This window comes from Phoenix dactylifera, chromosome 14, assembly GCF_051530095.1.
Source record: "Phoenix dactylifera cultivar Ajwa chromosome 14, Ajwa_hap1_PhDact_Kaust_v1.1, whole genome shotgun sequence".
NCBI lineage: Eukaryota > Viridiplantae > Streptophyta > Magnoliopsida > Arecales > Arecaceae > Phoenix > Phoenix dactylifera.
The window spans coordinates 27,681,393-27,706,421 of record NC_143203.1 but is presented as its reverse complement, the minus strand read 5'-3'; the positions used below and the strand labels follow the sequence as shown (position 1 = coordinate 27,706,421).

General features: G+C 37.0%; 1 protein-coding gene and 1 long non-coding RNA gene across 13 annotated transcripts; one reads left to right on the top strand and one right to left on the bottom strand.

Moving 5' to 3' along the window:
- Positions 1–1,721: 1,721 nt before the first annotated feature.
- Positions 1,722–24,464, bottom strand: LOC103697558 (delta-1-pyrroline-5-carboxylate synthase 1-like). 11 transcript variants are annotated; one of them, XR_015973339.1, is made up of 21 exons: positions 24,157–24,460; positions 23,184–23,255; positions 22,966–23,069; positions 22,707–22,809; positions 22,418–22,579; positions 18,775–19,052; positions 17,525–17,675; positions 17,154–17,318; positions 16,854–16,931; positions 16,572–16,661; positions 14,709–14,795; positions 14,514–14,600; positions 14,324–14,420; positions 14,081–14,184; positions 13,044–13,119; positions 11,239–11,389; positions 10,983–11,051; positions 8,702–8,978; positions 8,550–8,620; positions 7,975–8,049; positions 1,722–2,015 (listed from the first exon to the last, which is right to left on the bottom strand). XR_015973339.1 is itself a non-coding variant. In XM_088711077.1 (21 exons), coding segments are annotated over exons 1-21 (2,139 nt in total). In that variant the 5' UTR covers positions 24,208–24,464; the 3' UTR covers positions 1,722–2,014. The 11 variants fall into 11 exon arrangements, 10 of the variants coding, with proteins under 10 accessions (XP_088567203.1, XP_088567202.1, XP_026657261.1 ...); XM_088711077.1 differs by having other exon boundaries at positions 8,702–8,768; positions 24,157–24,464; XM_088711076.1 differs by having other exon boundaries at positions 8,702–8,768; positions 22,707–22,818.
- On the top strand, positions 6,694–7,656 carry LOC120112696 (uncharacterized). 2 transcript variants are annotated; one of them, XR_015973340.1, is made up of 3 exons: positions 6,694–6,813; positions 7,334–7,432; positions 7,546–7,656. It is a non-coding gene; the product is annotated as an uncharacterized LOC120112696 (long non-coding RNA). The 2 variants fall into 2 exon arrangements; XR_005514265.2 differs by having other exon boundaries at positions 7,329–7,432.
- Positions 24,465–25,029: the final 565 nt, after the last annotated feature.

The window sequence follows — 25,029 nt, the reverse complement described above, 5'->3', positions numbered from 1 at the left end:
CGGAAACGGCTCAATCTAACTCGCGCCCTCTGCATCACCCCGTTACCATTCTCCACTGCTCTCTCCATTTCCATCCCTCCCTTTTTAAATCTCTCCAAAGATATTGAATCGTTGGTCGCCGCTTCTGCTCCTACCTTCCTTCGACTTCTCTCTTTCTCTCTAATTTTGGGGTTTTTTTGTTTTAATTTTTCTGCTACGAATTTATTTTGTTAATTAAGCCAATCGGTAGCAGTTTCTTTAAATTTCGAGAAGGGGATTTTGGGAAGATGGGTTCGGTTCGGAAAAACGGTGGATGAATAGGCTTGTCGAGGAGGTTGCTGCCTGCAATTTCATTTGGGATCCCGTGATCGTCGACGGCACCAGCGCCTCAAGGTAATCTATCGCTTTCTTTTTCTTTCCTCTTTTTTTTTTTGATGTGATTGCTTCAGTTTTTTTGTTTTCCATCCCTGTCATGTAATTAATGAACTGGAATCTTTTTAGTCAATTAATGTTGTTATCTATTTTTATCTTCTCCTTTGAAATGTATTCGTTTTCTTGGATTTTCTTGAGCTAAAATTTTTTGAGCCAAAGAAGTTGAATCATGAGGTCTCTTCGATGACGAACGGAGCTCAGGTTTTTGACTTGTTGAAATTTTTAAGTGAAGCACCTCAAATCGCTTTATCTGGTGGCCAATTTTAATAGTTGGAAAAAAATATCAAACAACTAACAAAGGAGATATTTGAGTTAATTTTCAGAAGTGCTTCTTTGCTTCTTGAATAGAATTTATATCATTTCCGTAAGCACTTTAGAGGTATAAGGTTTCCTTTTTTCAAGTTCAAGTATCACAATGTCGTGATAGTAATTTAGGGTAAGTGAAATGAATTTAAGCACAAAGCCCCAATTACATTCTGTTTGGATGAAAGGTGAACAAATTCTAGAAAAGACTGCAGAACGAAATTTCTTACAATTCAGCTGCTTGGCCAACTTGTTTATTGATATTATGTTCCATAGCATTAGAGAGCATTTTTTTCGTTTTCCAAGTACTGCTATGCTTCTATGTTATTATTCATTTTATTGTTATATCAACAGCATGATCCTTGGCTTTCGCGTTTCGCAGGAGGACCACCGTGCAGGTGATGCTTGCTTTAAGAAACGGTACAAGCCAGCTTTCACTTCCCGACTACAAATGTGTTTTGATCCTACCATCCTTGTTTTACCGCGTACCATCAAAAGGGGAAGTCAATAAATATATCAATGTTTGTTTCTATGCTTTTTCCAGCCATAAATATTGTCTGATGTTTGTTTATCTGCCTTTCCTTGCCTTGTACTCTATTTTGGCTATTTAATTGTTTGTTACTAAACCAGTATGCTTTGTTTAGTAACTAGTTCAGTTTTGTAACATTTTCTCTAACCATATTATTTTAATATATATATGCGTGTGCGCACGCACGCTATGCACGTACGTGCGCGTGTGTGTATGTGCCTATTGTATTTAGTATGAACTTGCTAAGCCTTGTGTATTTTGTCTACCTTCCAAAAGGAAAAAAAAAAAAAGAAATGGCAGTATGCAATTTATCGACAGGAAAGTATCCTGTGATATATGTCATTGTCCTAGCCCAGTGGCATCTTCAAGGAAAAATATGACAAATGCACTGAAACCTCTGAAATTAAGAGACGAGCCAAGAAAAGGTGACGATGTAGAACTCTAGCGTCCGCTTAAGAATCCCGAGAAAATACGATGCTTGCTGACAAGAGTATGTAATAAAAAATTATGGTCCTCCACAAGTAAGAGGCAAGTTTGACCTCCAGCACATCTAGGATGAAGCAAAGGGTTACCTTAAGATCACATCTTTGCAATTACAGTGCTTATATAGTCGACCATAATATCAAAATTATACAAGCAAATAAGAGGTAGTTGTTTCTTCTAATCATGTCAAAACTTTAAGGGGTGCTAATGCTGCTTTATTGCATTTGAAGACGTGGGTGGCACGCTGCTATCTTGAGAAATTATTGCTTTCTCCATGATAACCGTAAACCTGTCATATACAAGGGATGATGTTTAGTGAAGAACTAAAGATAAATCTGAATGGCATAGTTAACTATTGATCATCATCCGGTATGTATATTCATGTTTATAAATTTTCAAGAACGTGTATTATTTGTGGAAACAAGAAATCCTTGGAAGAGTAGGTAAACGACTCTGTGATTTTTGCAGATCATTGAATGTTAGAGCTTTGAAGCCAAAATCTGTTTGCTGGTCAGAACTAATGGTGAAAGCTTGACATAGGAAAACTAGAGATGCTTTGTCTTACAGGGGCTTTCAGTAACCCTTATAAATTCAGCTTGTCCTTGTCAGGAAAGCATTGCTAACTATTGCGTTATAGCTTGTCAGACATTGATGATTGGCTTTGAAACAAGCTATTGGGTTTAATCTCATACTTTTAAGAGGGTAGTTCAGAATAAGTGTGCGTTCTTGTGATCAAAGATGGCTGTAGATGTATTTAATGGGATAAATGGCTTTTTGCTAATCTCAATGCTTATGACTAGTAGTAAACTTGAGCTGAATTATTTATGTAACAACAGATGCTAGTTCTTGGAGAGCCAGAGCAATTCCCCCACCAGGTGGTTCACTATATATTGTAATGCAGAAGGCAGTCTTGATGCTAGGCTTAAGACGACGCATATTCACCAATTTGGGGAATTGATATTGCTGATTACTGAATTTTATGTAACATGATGCCAGTGACTTATGTATATGTGTTATTTGTAGACCAAGTGTTTTCTCTTTCCTTTCTATCCATGTGCAACTCCTTTGTATAATAATATCCTAGTTGGTTCTTTCTTTTCCAATATGGGTTCGTGGGATATCTTCTCATCTGTGCTATATAAAGAACAGCATCTGTTGAGTTTGATCCTTCATTAGTTTAAGGCAGGATGCATCATTATGTAACCATGATAAGGAGAACAAAGAAATATTGTCCTGCCAAATCTAAGTAGTGGCTCATATAATTTACTCGAGAGCAAATAAATACCTTTCAACTTAATGTCTGATGTTACCTGATCAAAAAATTTCATTTAAAAAACCTTCTTTTGGAGGAAATCAGTTTCTTCTTCTTCCATGTGTGCATTTTGTGCAGTGCATTCATGGGCCCATATATGGGCATATTTACCGATTTTTCAGTATGTAAATATGCCGTGCCTGTACTTTGCATTCATGGGCCTATATATGGGCATATTTACCGATTTTTCAGTTTGTAAATATGTCATGCCTGTACTTTGTAACCGATTGTTTAATGCTGTGTGTTTAGGTTTACAGACTTGTGCTCCATTTTGGATCCTGGAAGGCCTCTATGGGCAGACAAAATTGCCATCCTAAATGATGTGACTCGTCTTTTGAACCAGTTACATCTTGAAGCCCAGCTACCATCACATAATATCCCAGCTACATTACTCCATTTTATCCACCCTGCTTTAGTCCTATGGATAACATCCTCTTTAATCCCACATTTCTTATGAATAATCAAATCCTACCGAAAATACTCACTTTGAAGAACTTCATGATCCTCAATTATCATGCCATCTTCATCTCTTTCTAATTTTACTAAAACTGTATTCCATGTATTCTGTCTTAATCTTACTTAACCTGAAATCCTCAAATTCTAATGCACTCCTCCATAATTCCAACTTACAAATAACTCTAAACTTAGTTTCATCTATACGACTATATTATCCATAAATAGCACGCAACAAGAAATGTCGTCCCGAATATACCTAGTAAGCTCATTCATAACTAGCACAAAAATGTAAGAACTTCAAGCAAATCCTTAGTGTAAACCAATTGTGTTTGGAAACTCACTGTATTACCACCAGTAATTCTCGTACTAGAAATCACTCCATTATACATGTCCTCAATCGCATTAATATAACTAACAAAAACTCCATTCTTTTCTAACACCCACCATAAGGCTTCTAAGAGACTCTATCATATGCTTTCTCTAAATCAATAAAAACCCTTTGAAGATTTTGTTTCTTTTCTCAGTATTTCTCTGAGAACATCCAAAAAAGAAAAATAGCTTTCGTAATCGATCTTCTTGGCATAAAATCAAATTGATTTTCTAATATTTTTGTTCCACCATTTGTGCTCAATCATCCTCTCCCAAAATTCCATTGTATGGTCACAATTTTAATGCCACAATAGTTAAAACAATTTCAAATATCACCTTTAATCTTATAAATAGGTAATATAATGCTCTTCCTCTATTCATCAAGCATCTTCTTGGTCTTTAAAATCTTATTAAATAAATTAGTCAACCAAGTTACTCCCATATCACCTCATCACTTCCAAAACACAGTAAGAATTTCATTTGGTCCAACTTTTTGTCCTATTTTCATCTTTTTCATAGCTTCCTACCTCAAATATCCTAATTCTATGTAGATACCTAACATTTCTATCCTCGACAGAACTAGTAAAACATCCTAAAATTGTTTATATAACTTTCATTAATGGCTTATCAAAATAAATCCATCTTTCTTTGATCTCGTTCTCCTTAACCAAAACTTTATTTATTTTTATATTTCATACATTGAACTTCAATCAAGTCTCTAGTTTTTCTCTCTCTTAATCTTGCAATCTTATAGATATCTTTTGCTTCACCCTTAATTTCTAATCTACAATATAACCCTCCATACACTTTGAATCTAGCCTATTGTATCGCCTTCTGAACTGCCTTCTTAGCCAACTTTATAGCTTTCGCATACCTCTTGATTCCTACATTTAGGTAGTCTTCTATAGCACTCTTTTTTAGCCCAAACCGCCAATTGAACTTTTTTCATTCCACCATCAAGTTTTCTTGCTGGCGGGCATTTTTTTCTTCAATATCCTAGTACCTCTATAGCTACTTTCTTAATATTGTTAACAATCTCTTCCCACATGGTATTCATATTCCTATTTTAACCCCATTTTCCTTCCTTCAATACTCTATCAGTAAAAGCGATTTGTTTCTCTAGCAAATTTCACCACTTAATACTCGGGTTACTATTTCTTTAGTATTTTCCATCTGCTAATATATATATCTAAACTACTGATGTATATTAGGTGGTTAAACTCCACCTATATTTTATACATAGCCAGTCCCAAGCCTGGATAAAGGAGGAAGGTTACGGTAGGTTGACGACTAGCATAAAACTATAGTCACATGAATATGAATCTATATAATGCTAATCACTACGAGGCATAAACTAGCTACTCCGTAACTGAATATCAATTCATTCACAAAAATGAGGGCTAGTTAGATATGCTTGAGCACAACATCAAGAAAGTCTAGACATTAGGAAAAATAACCTCCCCCCCCCCCCAATCCTTTTTAAAAAAACACCCTAGGAAAAAAGGAAAGAAAGGAGAAAAACTTTATGCCAGCAATTTCAAATGTACTTTAGATAATATCAAACGTCAAGACAAATTGATTATCTTACTTGGAAGTAAAAAAAAAAAAAGAACTTTGACATTCTTAAGATTCCAAAAATGCGTCACATTAAATCCTCAAAATAAGTTTGTCCTGAGTCCAATAAGATGTGCAGTCAGAATATAATATAAAATGCACATTATATGTACACTATGTTATAATACATACACAGAAATCATTATGTAAGTTCTTTTTTTGTTTACTTGTAGTTTCTATGCTAAAGGACTTATCTCTCTTTTTAATCTGATGTTCTGTGATAAAGCATCTGTCTTATTTGATAGAATAACTACAATTACTCTATACACAAATTAGGAAGTTATTGCCATGCTGAAAAACAACCTCTACAACAATAACCAACAACCCTTATCTCATCACCTTCTGTAAATCACGTTCCCTCATCTATTCCTATCAAGGGCCACATTTAGGGCTGGAAGTGGGCTCGGGCCGGCCCGAAGCCCATCGGGCTGGGCCGCCTGCGGGCCGGGCTATGGGCTCGACCCAATGAATTTCGGGCCGGGCTCGGGCTGCAAACTTAAGCCCAATTTTATTTCGGGCCGGGCTCGGGTTTCCCATTGGCCCGACCCTGGCCCGGACCAAGCCCGAGCCCAATGACAGCCCGAACCAAGCCCAAATTCACGGCCCGAATTGCATTTGGGAGTGGGACTAGCCGGTTTAGGGGTTACGGGATTTGGGGATTTTATCAAGGATTCAAGGTTGCCGTGCGCCCGTGCCGACTTCCAGCTCCACTGCTCCAGCCCTAGCCGTCCGCCAGAGCTCGTCGACACTCGACCATCGTCTCTAGGCTCCAGCCCTAGCCGTCCGCCAGAGCCGCCGCCTAGAGCCGCCGCCAGAGCCTCCACTGCTCCAGCCCTAGCCCTAGCCGTGCGCGATTTGCAGAGGGCCAGTCCGCCAGAGCTCGTCGACCATCATCTTCTTCGTCTAGGGTCCGGTGGAGGCGTGGAGGCTCGTCGTCGTCGTCTAGGGTCCGGTGGAGGCGTCGTCGTCGGCTCGTCGAGCGCAGAGGCAAGACGAGAGCGGGGGAGGCTCGTCGTCGTCGGCTCCGGCGTGTGCTCTTCTCTCCCGCCAACGCCTCATACTCATACACCCCCTTTCCCCCCACCCCCACTCTCTCCGGCGTGTCCTCTTCTCTCCGCTTCACACCCTCGACGCACAGCAGGACCAGAAACTCATGTTCGGCCTCCTCTTCTCCCTCCGCTCCTTCACAACCAAGGGTCCAAGTCCCCCCCCCCCCCCCCCCCCCGCGGTTGCTCCCGTCAAGATCTTGTTTACGGACTCGGGAGGAAACGAGAAAAGGATCCAAAAATTCTAAAGATTTGGGAAGCTTCACAAGATTTGCCTGCCTGTTGTTGAGGTATTGTCTCCTCTTTCTATTTTTGAAAAAAAAAATCGCATAAATAAGCCGTGATTTGATCTTTATTTTCTAATCGTTGCGATTTTCCTATCCTTTTTGGAGATGTGGTCTTCCCCCTCCGTTTTTCTCCTCTCCTATTCAATTAAGTTGTCCGTGCCCTATTTTCCTTTTTCATTGTTCGGGGAAAACACAAGATTTGTTCTTCGTGTCGTTTTCTTTTTATTTGTTCTTCTTTTATGTTATTTGTAAATTTATTCCGCACTGTTTGTATCTTCTAACATTAGGTCTCAAGTTTTTTTTTTTAAATTTTTTGGGTTATCTTATGCTATTCAGCGATTTTCATTTATGTTCGAGCATTGACATTGGCTACTTTTTAATTCCACTTAGGATGCTTATCTTTAGCTTATTCAGATATTTTTGGGAAATTTTTTAGGCTTTCCTTTTCTTAATGTGTCGGGGTTTGAATCTGTACATATCTTTGTGTGATATTGTTATTTGATGTACTATGTGCATAGAAAAGATGAAAGAAAAGATCTATATGAACACGTTTAAGCTGATATTCAAAGCTTTCTGTTAAAATTGCGGGATTTTATTCTCCCTCTTCCACTCCCCCTTCCAGGTGGGTGTTTGTAATTCATACTTTTAGGTATTTGCATATATTCACATGGTTTTTTTCTGGATTCTTGTTAGGTAGAGACTGGTAAGTAAAGCTGTTTTCTGGATTCTTGTTAGGTAGATAGATTTTAAAGCCATGGTGAAAGAAACCGAGTATTATGATACTTTGGGTGTGAATGTTGATGCATCTGCTGCTGAGATAAAGAAGGCCTACTACATCAAGGTAAGAAAACATTCCAAACGGGCCGGCCCAGGTTAGGGCCCAACTGGGCCGGCCCAAATGGGCTCGGGCCGGGCTCGGGCCTTGTTCCTTAAAAATTTTTCGGGCCCGGCCCGGCCCAAAGCCCGGAAAAAAAATTCGGGCCGGGCTCGGGTAGGGGTTTGGCCCGACCCGGCCCGGCCCACTTCCAGCCCTAGCCACATTCCTTGTCCATAATGTTTCACAAAATTGTAATTCGATATAATCAAAGCACAATCTTTAAAATATATTAGATTCGTTAGAATAAAATAATTAGCATCATGCGAGAAGGTATGATTGAAACTTACTAAAGTGGAAGATTCTTGTGGGTGTAGATCACCCCTTTATCTCCATCCACCACTTGCCCGCTTCCTCTTAGAATCCTTCACATCATGAAGATAACACAGTTAAGCTGGAATACATGCATAAGGATATCCAGACATGTTTTGAAAAGAAATGGACAAAATATATACTGAAAGAAAGAGGACTTGATAGGATGAGCTATCCTGTCTCAGTCATATAGGGTATCTATAAAAAAGATGGCTCTGAGGGCAAAGCCATAGTAATATGAAGAACAAGCATGAACTCTATCATGCCAAAGTTATCAAATAATAACACATCCATGAGAACAGAATGGCAAAGTCCTAAAATTTTCTGACAACCACTTCTACTAAGCATGGTTTGCGACCCGGCAGATTATAATTTCTTCACTCATTTTCTTCCTCCTCTATGCTATTTGTCAATTACTTTAGTTTCTTTTGGCTATTATATTAAAAGCAAATACTCTCGAATGAATGCTCGGGTTATCTTAAGAAACCAGAAGAAACCACGAAAAGCAGAAAAATCACAAGATGCAAGAAAAGTAACATCATCTCGCATGTACCATCGTGTGGTTAGCAGTCCTTCAACACCAACAGGGCCTCGAGCATGTATCCTACCTGTACTTATACCAACCTTCAAATGCCACAAACAAGATTTAATGAAAGGGCAATAAATTATGTAACTAAGACATTTCGAACAAGTTGTTCCACGTACCTCTGCACCAAGTCCAAAACGAGCCCCATCACAAAAGCGTGTGCTTGCATTGTGAAAAGCAGCAGCACTGTTGGGATTGGAAAAGAAAAAAAATCATAATCTTTATGCCTTATAAACTCAACAAGACATGAAACTTGGCGCTACTTTTTGCAAATAATCATAAAAGAAATTTAAAATAGAACAGTGATAAACTGAAATCGGTCGTTGGTAACAGTTATATAACTTAGCAACCAAATCAACAAGACATGAAACTTGGCGCTTCTTCCAACCGTAGTAACTGCAGCCACCACCACCAGGAAACTTGTAAACAAATTAATAAGCAGATGGATAACATATCCTAGTATCCTACAAATACCAAACATGATTAGTCACCTCCACATCCACCCCTTCCACATGCACCTCTTGTCTCACCAATAGATAACATATTAGTGATGTTTTATTTTTATTTTTTATATTTTTTTTTCCAACAGGCTCTAGTTGGTGTGCCTTAATTTGAAGGTTTAGTCCCATGCCGAGACACACTTTAGCTTATTTACAGGTTGACAAATTGGCACCAAAGAGCTCAAGGAAGCACAAGAATATCAATCAAACATGACAATTGCCTCCCCTAGGAAAAATTACAAGAGAAACAAAGTTCCAAAACTAAGTTGTACACATATCCTTCTCAGATAAAAGACTTGTAAGCCAAAGAACAAGCCAAATCCCAACAATTTGGGTTGATCAAGTCTTAAAAATCAAGATCAGTCCAATTGGTCAGATTGGGGTCCAACCTAATAAGAGTTGGTTAAATTAGTACAATGGGTAAACCCAAATAATAGTATGGAAATGACTCAAAATGACTGGACCATATGGTTTGGATGAACAAGCAGGTCTCGATACTAATATGATTCGTAGCATTTTCAAAAAAAGGGTGCTTGCACATGTCAAGACTTGAAGCTACCATATGACAACAAGAAGCAAGCAACTAACCGCTACAGCATTATGTTATGAATGTTGATGTGTGTTTGAAGGAACAAAACCAGTGATTTTAAATTGTTGGCCCAGCTTAGGCCATTTTGATGGCCAGGTCACAAGCTATCATTTCAATCAAAGGCTAAACATGTTCTTTGATTCCATCAGCTATTCGACATGCACTTACTTATCCCCAAACAAAAGGCACATAAGGGAACCTTAGTTTGTATGCCCTAATTTAGGATCCCAATCCCAAATTGCACCTATCTAACCCTAATATTAAGCTCCATATGCATCTTTCTCAAGAAAGGGAAAAAGTATAAACCCTCTCTGTTGCCAAGACAGCCACCACAGCTGCACAAGTCAATGCTTGAGTCCAGAGTAATGATGAGTAACTGGGGTCAGAGTTCCAATAAACCAATTGACCTTCAGATCATTCGATCCAGACCTGGGTGGTTTGAACATGTTTTGCAGAACCTCAGATTTGGACCCAACCTGCACCACTTTTGACTGTGGCAGCTCGAGCAGGTAAACCTGGTTGACCCGTCCAAATTCTAAAACACTATAAAACAGAATTCCTGCAAATACAAATACACTATATAAAAATAACATTATTCAACTAGGTAGACTGAGTGGCAAAACCAGTTTGGACTGAACTGAGCTCAAAATCATTTTCAATGTTCAAATCTAGAAGTTTAAGGATCACTATATGAATCTCCTATCCAGGGTGTAGTCCACCATAGAGATGATTTTCAAGAGGGAAAAAAAAAGAAAATCTCTATTCCCATTTAAGTCTTCTATATTTATCCCTGCTCTCTCTCTCTCTCTCTCTCAACCTTTTTTGTTCTTTAGTCTTTTTGCCTAAATTGCTCATTTCTAAACCAGATCATGCCGACTTGTCAAAATGGGCCTGACCAAGACCAACAACTAAATAAATATGACCTTCTAATGAGTTGATTGAAAGCGCAAAACCAGATAACCCACATAATACTGATCTAAATAATTAAAATATAGGGCAATGTGAATCCATATAGGATTTCAAAATTGCAAAGCAATGCTTCATGAGTCTGTTTCAATATTATTGGAGTATAACATAGCAAATGTCCAACCAAGAAATGGAAGCATGCAGTAGTTAATGAGTATAATATGTAATACTTGAAATAAAATTTAACTAGCAGATGATTCAAATAAGCAAGAGGAAATCTTTTCTTTCTTGAAAAGGCAAATGTTTAAAATGTAAAATGCAGCCCAGGAAAGGATGCATAGGAAAGAAAGGTATGGATGCAACTTAATAAACCACATGAAAAGGCAACAACTTCCCTTGTCGTACCTGTCAACTTGACGGAGAAAAATCCCTGCCACATCAAGATCCTTGGCAACTATGCAATCAGTATGTGCACTGGAGAATACCAAGGGAACAGAACAATAAATTTTCAGAGTGTCTGATATTGAAGATACTTTTGCATTAGTCTAAATACTGAAAACACTATTATGTGATTGAGATGGCAATGAAAACCGAATAGAAACACACCCCTGCTGAAAATAAGGCTAGGAAACACAGGTGCTGCAGAGATGCTAAAACATACCTTCCATGACGATGTATATGGTCAATTGCAGCATGTACATCATCAACAATTTCAATAGTGCAAGCCATCGAGTTATACTCATGATGAAATGAATGTGCCTGTGGAATGTCTAATTCAATGCTTGCTCTAGGTCCACCATAAAGAGTAACCCCTGCAATGAGAAATGGATAAAGAATTACCACAGAAAAATTGAGTTCAAGGAAATTTTTATGACTATGTTTTTAAACATGGATGAATATCTTAGATGTTGATCATGTGCTGATTTCTTTTAAGCAATATTTTCCTTTCAGTCCAACAAGGATGTCCATTCCTAAACATGATCTAAGAGGATTGCCGATGCCAAAAACTGAGTTACATGATGATCCATCATACATATCAGAACAAATTTAGTAGTTTGTGAATTCTCTCAACAAGTGATGATACAGTCTGCTTTGGTATAGGTGCACTCCAGTTTATCTATCATTCTCAAAAATACCCTATGGAACCAATAAACAGAAAGGCAGTATGATTACACATTTCCTTTTTCCCATTTGATGCAACTCCTAAATCATGAACTCAAAACAAACTATGTAGTTTTAGCAGGAATTGTACTAAAAAAGCAAAAGGCCTGGATAATAGCCATCTAAAATACTAATATGATAAAATGCATTATTTATCAGAGAAAGATCATGCTGTTCAGTAGGTAAAATCTTAAACCACACTAAATTATTTGGAATATTCTTTATGGAGTACACGCAAATAACACCGCAATAGCATGCCTTTCTACTCTGGAGGAAAATGTAAAGTACAACCCTTTAATCCCTATTTTACATAAATAATTAAACAAACCTAAGAAACAGCTGCAAAGTAGTACCGGATAAAAAAAAACTATCCAGGCATATCAGAGCTTCAAGACATCAATAGGAGGATAGTTAACGAGTTTCCAAGTGAATCATTCGTTGGGTGATGCCATGCTTTCTGGAATAGTGTAATATAGAAGAGTTTGTACATTGTGGATCAAACTTTTTCCATGACAAAATCTATAAATGAACCACTGTAATGCGGAAACTTAGAAATTCTATGACTCAACCGCAGAAATCCAGAAACAAAATACTAGAACTCTGAGTAGTAACTAATCCAAAGGGAAGTATATTGGTGCACAACATTTTTTTTGGTGAAGATTTTTTACTCTTTGTATCTCTCAATAGATATAGAACAAAATCCAAATGGTGAAATTACTCACATCAAACTGACAAGTACTTCTAAGAATCAAGATGCTGTTACCTGGGTTCTCAGAACCATCCGAACAAAGATTTCTAGTTCCATGATACCAGACCACCACATGTCAATGTTTCAACTCTTAGAAAAATAACGGCACATAAATTTATATCTATTAAATTATTAGAAAAGTAAAGAAGCAAGAAAATGTACTTCAAAATAATGCCACAGAAATGATGGAAAGTTTATTTTCTTAATTTTGCTTTTACACCTAGTACTTTTAATATTTAAATATTCTAGGAATGGATCTTCAAACATTTCATTACGTATCAGACTTCAACTTTTGCACCTGTCCATTCACACATTGTAGCTTACTACCCTTCTGCTCACAATAAAGGTTGCTTGTGATTGTATGGTATCTCGTTCAGCAGCTGTTTTTCTATAAAAATATAACAGAACCATCTCACATTTTCACTAATGCATATCAGACATTTTGCCAATGAAAAATACAACAAAAGAACAATGTGGCAAGTATATGTTAATCCATCCCAAAAACTGTGCCTTACAAATTTTGCCAAACTTCAATTGATGGAGGGTTGCCAACATACCTTGACCTCTAAGTTGTACTATTAGATCATTTAGCCCCTTGGTCTTCAAGAGATCCTTGTGTATAAGAATTGTTTCCTGCAAAAAGCAGAAAGAGCTGCAACTTAAATTCAAAGGCGAATAAATTCACAAAATAGGTTTGTATGTTATTTCCAGATGATACAGTCTCGATTGATGTGAAGAGACAAGATTAAATATTAAATTGGGATTATAGAAGAATGTTCTAGAGGATAATGGTCTGAAATTCAACTCAACTCAACCAAGCTTTAGTCCCAAACTAGTTGGGGTCCACTACATGAATCAATGGCCTGTAATTCAATAGAGTGAAAAAACAGACTGGAGAGAGGTGCTTCTACAATGTATCTTGTTATGGCTGTCAAGTGGGGAAAAAATAGAGATTTAGATGAAAAATACACGTATTACATGATTAATAGTTTAATACATGCCCTGGCATCTTAAGGGAAGAATTGACATGGCAGCAGTTAAGCTCGATCTGTTATACGGTTCAAAATGTTGGGCAATAAAGAATATTGTTGGAAGTGAGAATCTAGAGATAAGACTTTTGGTAAAGGGAAAACAGTGTAGCTTAAGGATGACTAAATTAGAAGAAACATAGATGTTGAATTAATTGATGGAAGAGTAATGGAAAATCGAATGAAGTGGCATTGGCATTTGCGGCAAAATTAGACAAGGCCCTGATAATGCAAAGTGTTAAATCCATGTTGAAAGATCTAAAGAGGAGAGGAAGACCTCAGCTCACATGCAAGGAAGTTGTAAAAAGGGATAGAAATGCTTGGTAAAACTAGAGGTGGCCCTCAACATGAACAATTGGCATGTGAGGAATAGCAAAGCCAGCCCCATATAGTTGGGACAAGGCTTAATGGTTTAAATTGCCTGGAGAAATTAATTTACAAGGTACAAGAACACAATAAGCTGCAATTACGATAAACAAAAAATAGTTAGTCATGATAACAATTGCATTGGAAAAATAAAATCATTGAGCAACAAACTAATCATCTTGAAAAAAATTAGAAAATACCATAGCATTACAGGCTGCAGGATAGTCTATTTTTGCATCCAATACAATGCGCTTTGCCATGTCCATGTCAGCTGATTTGTCAATATAAACATGACAAATGCCATCTGGAGGATAGAAACCACATGTGAACTTGACCTTCAACATAAATTAAAGAACCATAGGAAAAAAAATGCATCTTGCAATAGGACTGTTGTTCTGATAGTGCATTGTACTTCTAAGGTATAGCAAGATTAATTATCTTACCAGCATGACCTAGAACAGGAATCTTAGTAGATTCCTTGATTTGAGTAACAAGCTTATTGCTACCTCTTGGAATGACGAGATCAATGACATCATCAAGCTGGAAAAAAATTGCAATTTCAAAGTGAAAAAAAAAACTCCAATAATTTTTAGAAAAACATTCTTTTAAGCTTCTGCCCTGAAACAAGCTTACCTTTAGCAAATCAGGAATCTCATCTCTTGACGTAACAAGCCCAATAAGCTTCTCACCTACAGTATCTGGAATAGCTCCAGTAATAACCTAGCAGAAGAAACATCAAACAAACACTTTGCAACAAAATGAGAAAAACATCTAAATTTAAAATTGACAATCCTCAAGTTAGAGAAACTAGGTATCAAAGAAGTAAACCTTATGCAAGATTGCATTAGATCTCATGGCTTCCTTTCCACCTTTCAAAAGAAGACCATTCCCACTCCTAACTGCTAAAGATGCAATCTATACCAATCATTCCAAAAGCAAAATGACAAATGAATGAGAACTATAACACTTATATACAGAAATAAAAATTACTGATGTATGAATAAAATCTAAGATATGGTCAACAGATATGGCTATTGAAAAGCAACACAAATATAGGTGGCAGACATTAAAATTCCATAATCAAAATTTACAAAAATGGGGTTTCTAGAATCTAGACACAAACAAACGTGTGAACACATGCATTCTTGCATATGTGTACCTAGTAAAAATAATTCTATTTTGATGCAAATTTATCAAGGAGTTGTTAGTAAATAAAACGGCAAGTTACTTTTGAGAAACATTTAATATATGCAACCAAAAGGGCTCATTATAAGAGTGACTATGATAGGCTGAAGAACCAGATACTGGTGAGAGACCCTCATAACTCCAAATTTGCTTCCTTTGACTACTACTTCCCAGCAATCATATGGTATCTCATTTCAAGTACCACTTTTTTTTTGGGTAAAATTTCAAGTACCACCTTTACTTGACAACAAGTTGAGTCTTGGACTTAAGAACATCCACATAATTGACCTATGGCACTGCTATGTGGATAAGCAAAAGTTTGAAATGCATTTCAGATGCTGCAACCTAGATAAACATGAAAGGCTCAATGAACACAAAGGCATATGAAACATTATGTGATTCTATAAAAACATGAACTCTTGCATCAGCAGTCATCCAAGAAATCAACTTGGATGACTGCCACATGATTACCTAAATATAAACTAAATACAAGACTGAATGATCATATGATAATCAGAATACTGGATGCATTTACAGAGATGCCCAGAGATTGCAGAATATCAGAAACAGGGATATACATCGAAATCCAAGAAAAAATCTTAGTTATAGCAGATTAAAGTTATGCCTTGTAAAGGAGTTTCATATAACTTCGATGTCACGGTAGTAAACAAAAATTTTTGTTCCATTTGTAGCACACCTAGTTATCCATGCATTCTTTGTTCTCTCTTGAAAATCATAAAGCTAATTTGTATGCATAGTTTCTTCATAAATTTGACATTTTTTTAAAAAACAGGATTTGCCACATTGGTTTAATTTCATCTCTTGACCTTTTCTCCATTCCAATATCTCAATATCTAAATTCTGCTTCCAACATGATGTTATATCAGCAGATGGCTGACGAACATTGTATGGCATGGTGTGAGGTGTGAATAAAATGGACGCAGCAATGCATCTCATGAAGGTTAAAGGTGTCACCAAATGGATTTTCTTCAACACTGTTCAAGCAACGCTAGATCATAAAAATATGAAGAAAAAATGATTTGCATGAGCGAAAAATCTCATTATGTGACATAGATGAGAGGTTTAAGATGAAGTTTGGAATGACCACGCTCTAGAAATGCCTCTCATTTGTCTGATTATCTAGGCTTATTTTCCATTTCGACTTCCTCCAAAGGTAAAGTTGTGAAACTAAGCAATATAATTTGCTTGTCCATGACAAAAGGTAAAAAAAAGAAATGCTTTCAATCATTTTCTGAGACATGATGCGTTTACAGACATGACAGCCAGTACCTCAACAAAGGTGGATTTGTTTCTTTGCTAAGGAAAGAAGAAAACATGTGCATATACTGCAGATGGCTAAATCTTTAAGTAGACTTATTATAGTTAATGTTGCATTGCAAGAAATATCAAAGATTCTTACTTTATCAGCATTTTTTTTTGGGGGGGGGGGGGGGTGAGGTGGGGAGGAGAATACAAAAGTAAAAGTAGGAATAACATGTTTTTTACCTGAACTAAGGCATCAGGTCGCGACTCAAAAACAATCAGGAGAACACCCAGGGGACATGATGTCTTTTCTAAGACTAGCCCATCTGCAAGCTGGATGAATATTATGCCTCAGAATTTGCAGGCAACATATGACGACAGAAAACAAATATAATATTCTATATGCATCAAATTGAAGTAAAGAATTCACAAATTTATATTCATGATGCATAATCTTTCAATCAAAAAATATGTCAAAAAAATGCAGCAAAGCAAAAAATATATTTCTTAATGTAGATTCCTGACCTCTGTCCTCTTCAAGACATAGCCTATGGGGTCTTCTATGTCTGCAAGTATACGAATGGACTTTGCGAGACTTGATATCTGTCAAACAAAGAAATATTAGATTAAAACAACCAAGAGCAAGTATCTACACACATTTAGAGTGCAAAAAAAAAACCATAAATAAAGGGCATAGTGGATAGTGGATCAGTTGAAGTGGATAGGAATATAAATGTTATCTCAAACTAGCAAGCAATGTTAAGTTGCAATCCATGGGAATAAGTCCTGGCCCAAATAAACTAGAATACATTTTTTATGCCTTGCCTTTCCGGGCTTCAAAGTCAATCTAGAAATCAAAGACTTCTCATATCCAGCTAGATGTGCAGAAGCAACATCAGCTTCATTTTCAATTCTGATTAATTTTTCATTTGCCTCTAGAGCATCAGCAATGTCCAACAAAATCTTCCTGCGGTCTTCTGATGATATGCTCTGGAAATAACACAACAACAATTAACAAAAACTTCTAGATGAACAGGATATCTCAATATTGAAGAACAGACTGAAATGAGTTCAAATTAAGTAAAATGATACTATAATTAAAGGAAATATAAGCAATGGAACAACATATGAAGTATGGCAAAGAATGTGTCATGAAGGAATATGTATGTCATACTACTTGAACTCATGCAATATACCTGGAGTCGCCTGGAACATTCCCTTGATGAAACCGCCATCTCACGAGCACGAACTTCTTTGGGCAATGCCCATAAATGTGCATCCTGATGAAACAGAGTACCAATTCTCTCTCCTTGAAGTACTTTTATAATGCTATCAGTAGCGAAACCACTACAGTAACCAACCCCCCACCCCAAAAAAAAAAAAAAAAGGAAGCTAGTTGAGACTCATTGGTTTTTTTTTCAAAACTGCATAAAAATCAGATGCCTTAGGCTAGAAACATACAATTACTATTTAACAACAGATGAAACTAGAACAGACAAAAGCTGTCCTGCTGTGACCACCTAAATATGGCCAAGAGTATCACAGGGCAACTTGGTCCTCGGACCAGTCTAATCATTGGCTGTAACTCAGGACCCACAATGGGTCTGGTGACACATCCAAGCTCCCAAAAGCTGGGAGACCAATCTCCAACTCTCAAGTCCATAACAAATCAAAGCATTAAGAACTGGTGCTAGTTTAAAATGAGCAATTAGCATTATTATATGCACAAGTTTAGGCAATCCTCTTACTACAAGTAGCATAATAGTATACTGGTCAGGTGCCAATTTCAGTATCAATACATTATTATTAGCATAATACCAAAATTATTTATATCAGTACAGAAACCAAATTAGTAGGAGTACTAGCACTTACATCAGTTTTATAATCTTATTGCAGATATTATGAATGCAAGTAGCGTGCACATGCATATGCAATGCGCACACGCATGTGCATGAAAACACATGTTAAGAGAGAGAAAGAGAGCATCAAATATCTTATTCAACAGTCATCAACAATCAAAACAGTCATTTTTAAGCATGGTTTTAAATACTGTGGACGACACCATCCCAATTTTTCCATGGAACAGGACATCCCACATACGGACACTCGGGTGGTGAATGTCATTCCATCCCAATCCATTTCCTTGTCCGTCCCATCTCAACACTCAAGATGGTACCCCATCTTAATACTTAGGATGGCCGGATGCCCCACCATCCCTCCAGCATTTGAAACCCTGTTTTCAAGCATATGCTTTCAACCATAATTCTTGTGACTTTAGACATGAATGACCATACAAAGACTTTCCTTCTTTAATTGACTATAAAGCAAAGAAAAGACATTAAAACCTTTAAATGATGGTATGAAGTCTAACATTATGCTGAACTACATGCATTTTGACTGCAGTAACAGGCAAGGTTGAAAATAAGGGTTAAGGTACTAGGCATACCTAATGATTACAACAGGGGTGCCTGCGGATGCAGCATAAACTGCAGACTTCACTTTAGCAGTCATGCCACCTCTTCCCAACCTAGACTTGTCGCCAAAAGTAATCTCACCCTGATGCCTGTCTTTTATGTAAGTATGTATTATCTTTGAATGAGGTTCACCAGGAGGAGCACTATATAGAGCCTCCACATCACTAAGCAAAACAAGAAGATCAGCCTTTAACTCTAAAGCCAATAGAGCTGCTAAACTGTCATTATCCCAAAAGATACCAGAAGAATCCTGCAAATTATTCGCTATCAGACAGAGCAACAGACCACAAACAGTGATAAATAAGCTTGACAGATAACTCAAAGTAGATAGTGGGCAGAGTTATAAGCTTATAGTCAAGAGTTTAAAGTTAGATTTTCTTGTTATTTCCAAACAAATTATTTCAAAAAAAAAGGTGCTAAATTCCTACAAATATCTTTAACTTGCATATCCATTCAAATTATCTACCAAATTCTCAACATCACAAATCATAACTGAGGATGTGGGTGACGCAAAGGGTTTCTCCTCATTCGGTATGGGGGTATAAAAGAAAACCCTGACAAGCTTAAATGCCAGTTAGCCAACTAAGGGTTGACATCTGAAGCAGCACAAATGTTTGCTTGACCTATTGAGTCAACCTTTCTGTCTTCTTAAATTCCAAAAATTACATCAAGAAAAGTACACACCATGGTGGAAATCCTATAAGCCATTGACTCCTCCAAAAAACAAGAACTTGGTTAGGTCTTGGTATATATTGTAGTGATATTCCCACACTCATGAAACTACAGCATTTTTTTCTTAGGATCATGATCATTCATATTTCATCCAGAGAACACCCAATAGTAAACATCTCGCAAGCTCCCCACCTCCACTGGACAAAACACTCTCCCTCATCCTTTGGAGACACATCTAGAAAGGCTAAATTATCACAGTTCTAGACGACTAAATAAGTATTTAGATTTTGGAAGAAAAAAAAAGGAGCCTACATAAATACACCTTGGTAGATATTTGCAAATTTAATGATGAAAACATGGTCCATATTAGGAAAGCTAATAGCCAACTCTGTCTTCCACCCAAATATCTCTTAAAGGCTAAAAGCATTGTTTGCCTTAAAAATGTAATCACTATCTAAAATTCCTCATTCCCTTTTACTATATTTCCCAATGGGTCCACACTTCTGATCCCATTGTTGCATTTCAATGACATCTATTTCAGTAATACCAGAATCCTCTATGTGCGATGCACGTGAATGCCAAGATCGGGAATGTCTGGAGTCCTAGTTTAGCCAAAATACACCTAAATGAAATTCCCTATCCATCTAAATCAACCATCAGATGCGAGTCATAACCAATAAACCCAGCCAATGCCTTTATTATTTTCATGTATGGCCTCATAAGAGGATACTTTAACTGCCTCTATTTAAAATTAATTCCATATAGGCTCCACCGGAGCAGTTATTTGGTAAAAGAAGGAAACAAAAATAAAACAAAGTAGAGTCAAACTCAGGGTTGGAGTCCAAACCCTGATAATTGGCATTATAATAGTACAAATCAACTCCTCCCAACTTGTGTTTGTAAGCCACCTATTCCAAATCTCGGATGCCTAAAACAACTCTATTTGAAAATTAAGCCTCAACATTTCTAAGCTTTCTTAGTTTTCTGAACTCTATCCCAAGAATGATTACATGAAACCCCCAACTCTCTCCTACACTCTTCCCGAGATATAGTCTAATAAAGTCTAACACAAACTACAGGATCTATAAATTAGATATTTAGGACAGATGGAATAGACAAGATTGCCTTAAATCAGCTATCTATCACTCATGAAAAGTAATAAATTCTTCTATCTTACACGTCATCTGTCTATCCTCTAGAAAATTGCATCCAACCCCTTTTCTCTTCAACTTGTTGAATCCCCAAAATATCAGCAAATGTTTAATTGATGCTTTCTACACTCTACAGCAGTAATGTTGGGTAAGCCTCAATGATAGTTTCCATTCTAGTGGCAAAATCAGGGAGGCATTTGTCTAATTTGCCCAAGCAGAAGAATCTGAAACTATCAGTTTACTTGAAGGTATCACTAAAAATATTGGTCCTTTAATATTCGAAGATAAGTGATGACATGCACGTCATCATGCATGAAGCTCTATATCTGCAATTTCATATTATCTAAAATTTTCCATGACCTATGTAAGCAAAGCATGCCATATTCAAAGTTTCTGGAAACCCATTCTGAACGCTCATCCTGAATTTGAAGCTATTGAGACTCAATCCCTTTACATCAACATACTAGTAGTCTTCTGTTGCATAGAGAGAAATGCACGTTGACTAAGGGTTACACTTCTCTGTTTTTAACATTTCTACCAAAATACTTTCAACAATCTGTAGTCGCATTTCACAAAATTTTAAGTTGGGGTTCAAATTCGATAACATTATGATTTCCTCGTCTATTTGGGGTTGGTTGAGAAAAGAGTATAAACATAGAATTATCCTCCATGGAGCATCATTATTAGAAATCTCCAGCACATTTTTCACAATGTACTTCAATTTTTAAAAGAATGAGATCATGATCCATTAAAATCTTATGGTAACTTACCATACCATATGAAAATTAAATTCTTTCACTTCATGAAAGACTTCCTTTCCAGCTCTCATATTAAACCTCTTGACCTTGAAGTATGCACCTTCCAATTTGGCCTGCACCTCCTCTCACTGTTCTCAACATATCCACCCATCTTTTAGTAGCCAAACACAGATAATCCAATATATGATCATAGTTCCCCTTGAAGATTTGCTATTATAATTGTGGACCCAATCATATATATCATTTCTTAAGATCTCATCTGAAAATTAGATCCATATTAGTTCTGGATTCAATTATTGAGAATCAGTTTTTCTAAAGACATCTTCACTAAACAGCAGGAGGGGAAAAGCTTCATCTGGAGAAAGAGAAAACAGAACAGTCCCTGTGATTAGTGTTCACTAATTACAAATGAAAATTCATTGAACCACCATTTTCCAGTGACATCTCAACAATCATAACTGACAATATCCTCTATCAGTTGCAACATAAAAGCAACAAAGAAATGGTCAGCAGTCAGCAATGGGGTCAGCAGATTTTAGCAACAATACGGTAAGAGATATCAGCAAAGGTATGGTGTAATTGGAATTTCCACACTTCACATATGATGCTTTGCAAGGGTTTTGAGCTGCAGCTTCAACCTACAATATTATGAAACTCGGGGAAACAAGTGTAATGCAATATGCATTGTGTTATGGAAGGTACATGCAATTCACATATGCAGAACTCAGTATCTACAACCTGTGTACAGGCTTGTAAGAATCATTGCAGCGTTAAAGATAACGGATCCGCATCCTTTTATATAGATATTGTAATAAGCATAACAAAGAATAAGCTGCCATACTGGTCGTCCCTAAAAAGTATACAGGAAAGTTTCCCAGTTACCACCTTCTGGCAGTGTGTGTGTGTTTGTATTTATAAGTAAAATTGCAGACAGAAATAAGTTAAACACAGCAATAATTTATAACAGCAAGATATTATAAAAAAGCTAACAGAATTCAATTTGTTCAGATTCAAGGTTTACATGAAAAGCGTACCTCATATGGAGCTTTCCTAGAACTGATTGCATCGTTTTCATTGAATACAGGAATAACTCTAAGAGCCAACAATGAATTCACGGTTTGAATAAGCTGCATCCTGAAATCTGGATGCTTAAAATCACTATCGGTCACAAGAAACTGAGATGATGGCACATCTAGCTGCATTAAGAATTTGTAATGAAGTTTATGAGAAACTAGGGCGACATGTAAACAAAGAAAAGATATTCAATCAATAGTGGACATCAAGCAACATGTGTTGTAAAAGATTGGTAGATCAAAAGCACACCAGACTAAATAAGCAATCATACAGAGCCATTAGGCCACTCTGACCAACAGCAGCACAAGCCTTTCCATCCAGTTCTAATTGTGGTTTTTGGAGATCAGCAAAGCTGCAAAATCTAACTAGTTATTCAGTGAATTTAAACAAGCAGAATTTAAAATATAAGTATCTTAGTTGGAGAGAAAAAAAAAAATTTAATTAAAGATGAGGGCATCATGAGTATCAAAAATGCTTGCTTTACTTAAAAACAAGGAGATGTATCGACCTGCTGTTAAGCAGTCTCCTGTATCTAAGCCTTTGCCGGCCAACACCCACTGCACCTGAAGTGACCAAAATAACCTCGAAGCCTTGAGAATTTAGTTCTTTAACCTAAAAAAGTCTCATTTCAATAAGAAGAGTATCTAAAAGTTTGAATCTTGCACTACTATAGTGTTTGCAATAAAAGGGAAAGGGGCATTCGACCATGGGACAGTTCAAGCATACCTGTTCACAAAGAGCTCCAAGTCTTCCCAGAGCCAGTCTCCCTTCAGTTCTAGTGACAACAGCAGTCCCCACCTATAAAACGTATATGTATAATAAAGTCAATCTCCCGTCGGACAATATATAGTAACTAGGGATTCATTTTCTTTTCAAAAAGACCGTACAAGAATAAACTTAACAGGTTTTTAATTAATGTGATTTGCGGATTTCCAAATTTCTCATTCATTAAATATCATCTGCATTGCTAAATATAACCTTGCGAGAGAATTTACTAAGATGAGAAAGAATTTGGGAAGGAGAGGGGATATTCCGACTTGAAAGACATCAGAAGGATATTATCGAAGCCGTGAAGGGACTGAGACAAGGTCTATAAGCAAGAAGTACCTAAGTTCTGTTCTGAAGCCCAGATCCAAAACTATAAATCAAGGAAATAATACTTCAATCAATAATAAGCAACTGAAATAAACCAAGAACGTGTCCATCAGAAGGAAAAAAAAATAGCATGAATCAATTCAATCTAGAAAAGAATCGAGAACCTAAGTTTCACAAAACTAAAAAAAAAAAATCACTGCATGCTAGAAAAGAATCAAGAACAAGAGGCACTGCTTTCTTTTGGAGGACGAAGAAAGTGAATATCAGGGAAGTAAACAAAAATCACAGCGTCATCGAAAAGAATCAAGAGCGTGAACTCAGAAATTTGAACAAAAAAACAACTGCAATGTAGAAAATAATAGCAATCCATTGACTTGAAAGAAAAGACAAAACAGGGGCAAGTTGAAATGAACCACCCCCTTCTTGATAGACAAATACATCATGCTTCTTGCAGTCCATAACTACGGTTATCGGTCATCAAGAAATAATGATAAGAAAGAAAGAAAAAAGAATGAAAGAAAGCAAGAAAAAATCAAGGTTCCAGGATCGAAAAAAGAGGAAGGGGAAGATCAAAGAAGGGTAAGAGAGAGAAGGATAGACGAACCTTGATTATAACGCGCTTGACGTCCTTGACGAAAGCTCGAGTGGGATCCATGGCGTCCAAGAGTGCGAGATTGAAGAAGCGGAGGAGTAGGGAGAGATATAGAGGCCTCTTTTCTTGTTTTTTTACCCGAGTTTTCTTCCTCTTTTCTCGCTGCGACGCGTCCTTTTTTGATGGGGTCTGGGGATGCGAGCTGGCGGCGGCGTCGACCGCGAGTTTTAGGGTGGGAAATAAATCCCAATCCAGGCGGGCTACGCGGCGGGGAGTCCGTGACTCCGTGACCTCGGACCTATGCGGAATCTCGTAGCAGTTCACGTGACGTACCCGGCAGGCAACGCTTATTTATCACTTGCATCGCATCCACCGTTGAACTAAAAACCAGTAAAACCGCAGAGCAGCACGTAGCATGTTACCCTTGAAAAAAAAAAGCACGATACGTACAGGTTTGGCGTATGGCGGTTCAAATGATCCATCGTTTGGACGGTGGACCTTATCCAACTTAAAAATTAGCCCTAGGATCCATTCCGCTTTCACAGGGATTCTGAAAACTCCTTGCGCGTACACCGCAATGTATAAGTATAATTTTTTATTTATTTTTAAATTATTTTAAATATATAATATAAAAATACTAAATTATATTTTAAATATTATGAAGTAAATTACGTACATACAGACGAGCATAGATTATACTAAATTTTAAAAAGTTATTCTAAATTTCAAGTAGTATTTGGAAATTCTATGTTATTTATGGTTATTCTGTCTTTATTCCATTCATAAAAAATAAATTTAAGTATGTTTCAACGTCAATTGATTCAACCATCTAAATAATATGTTTCCTTGTAGACTAATAAATCTACTAATTTAACTCATATTTCT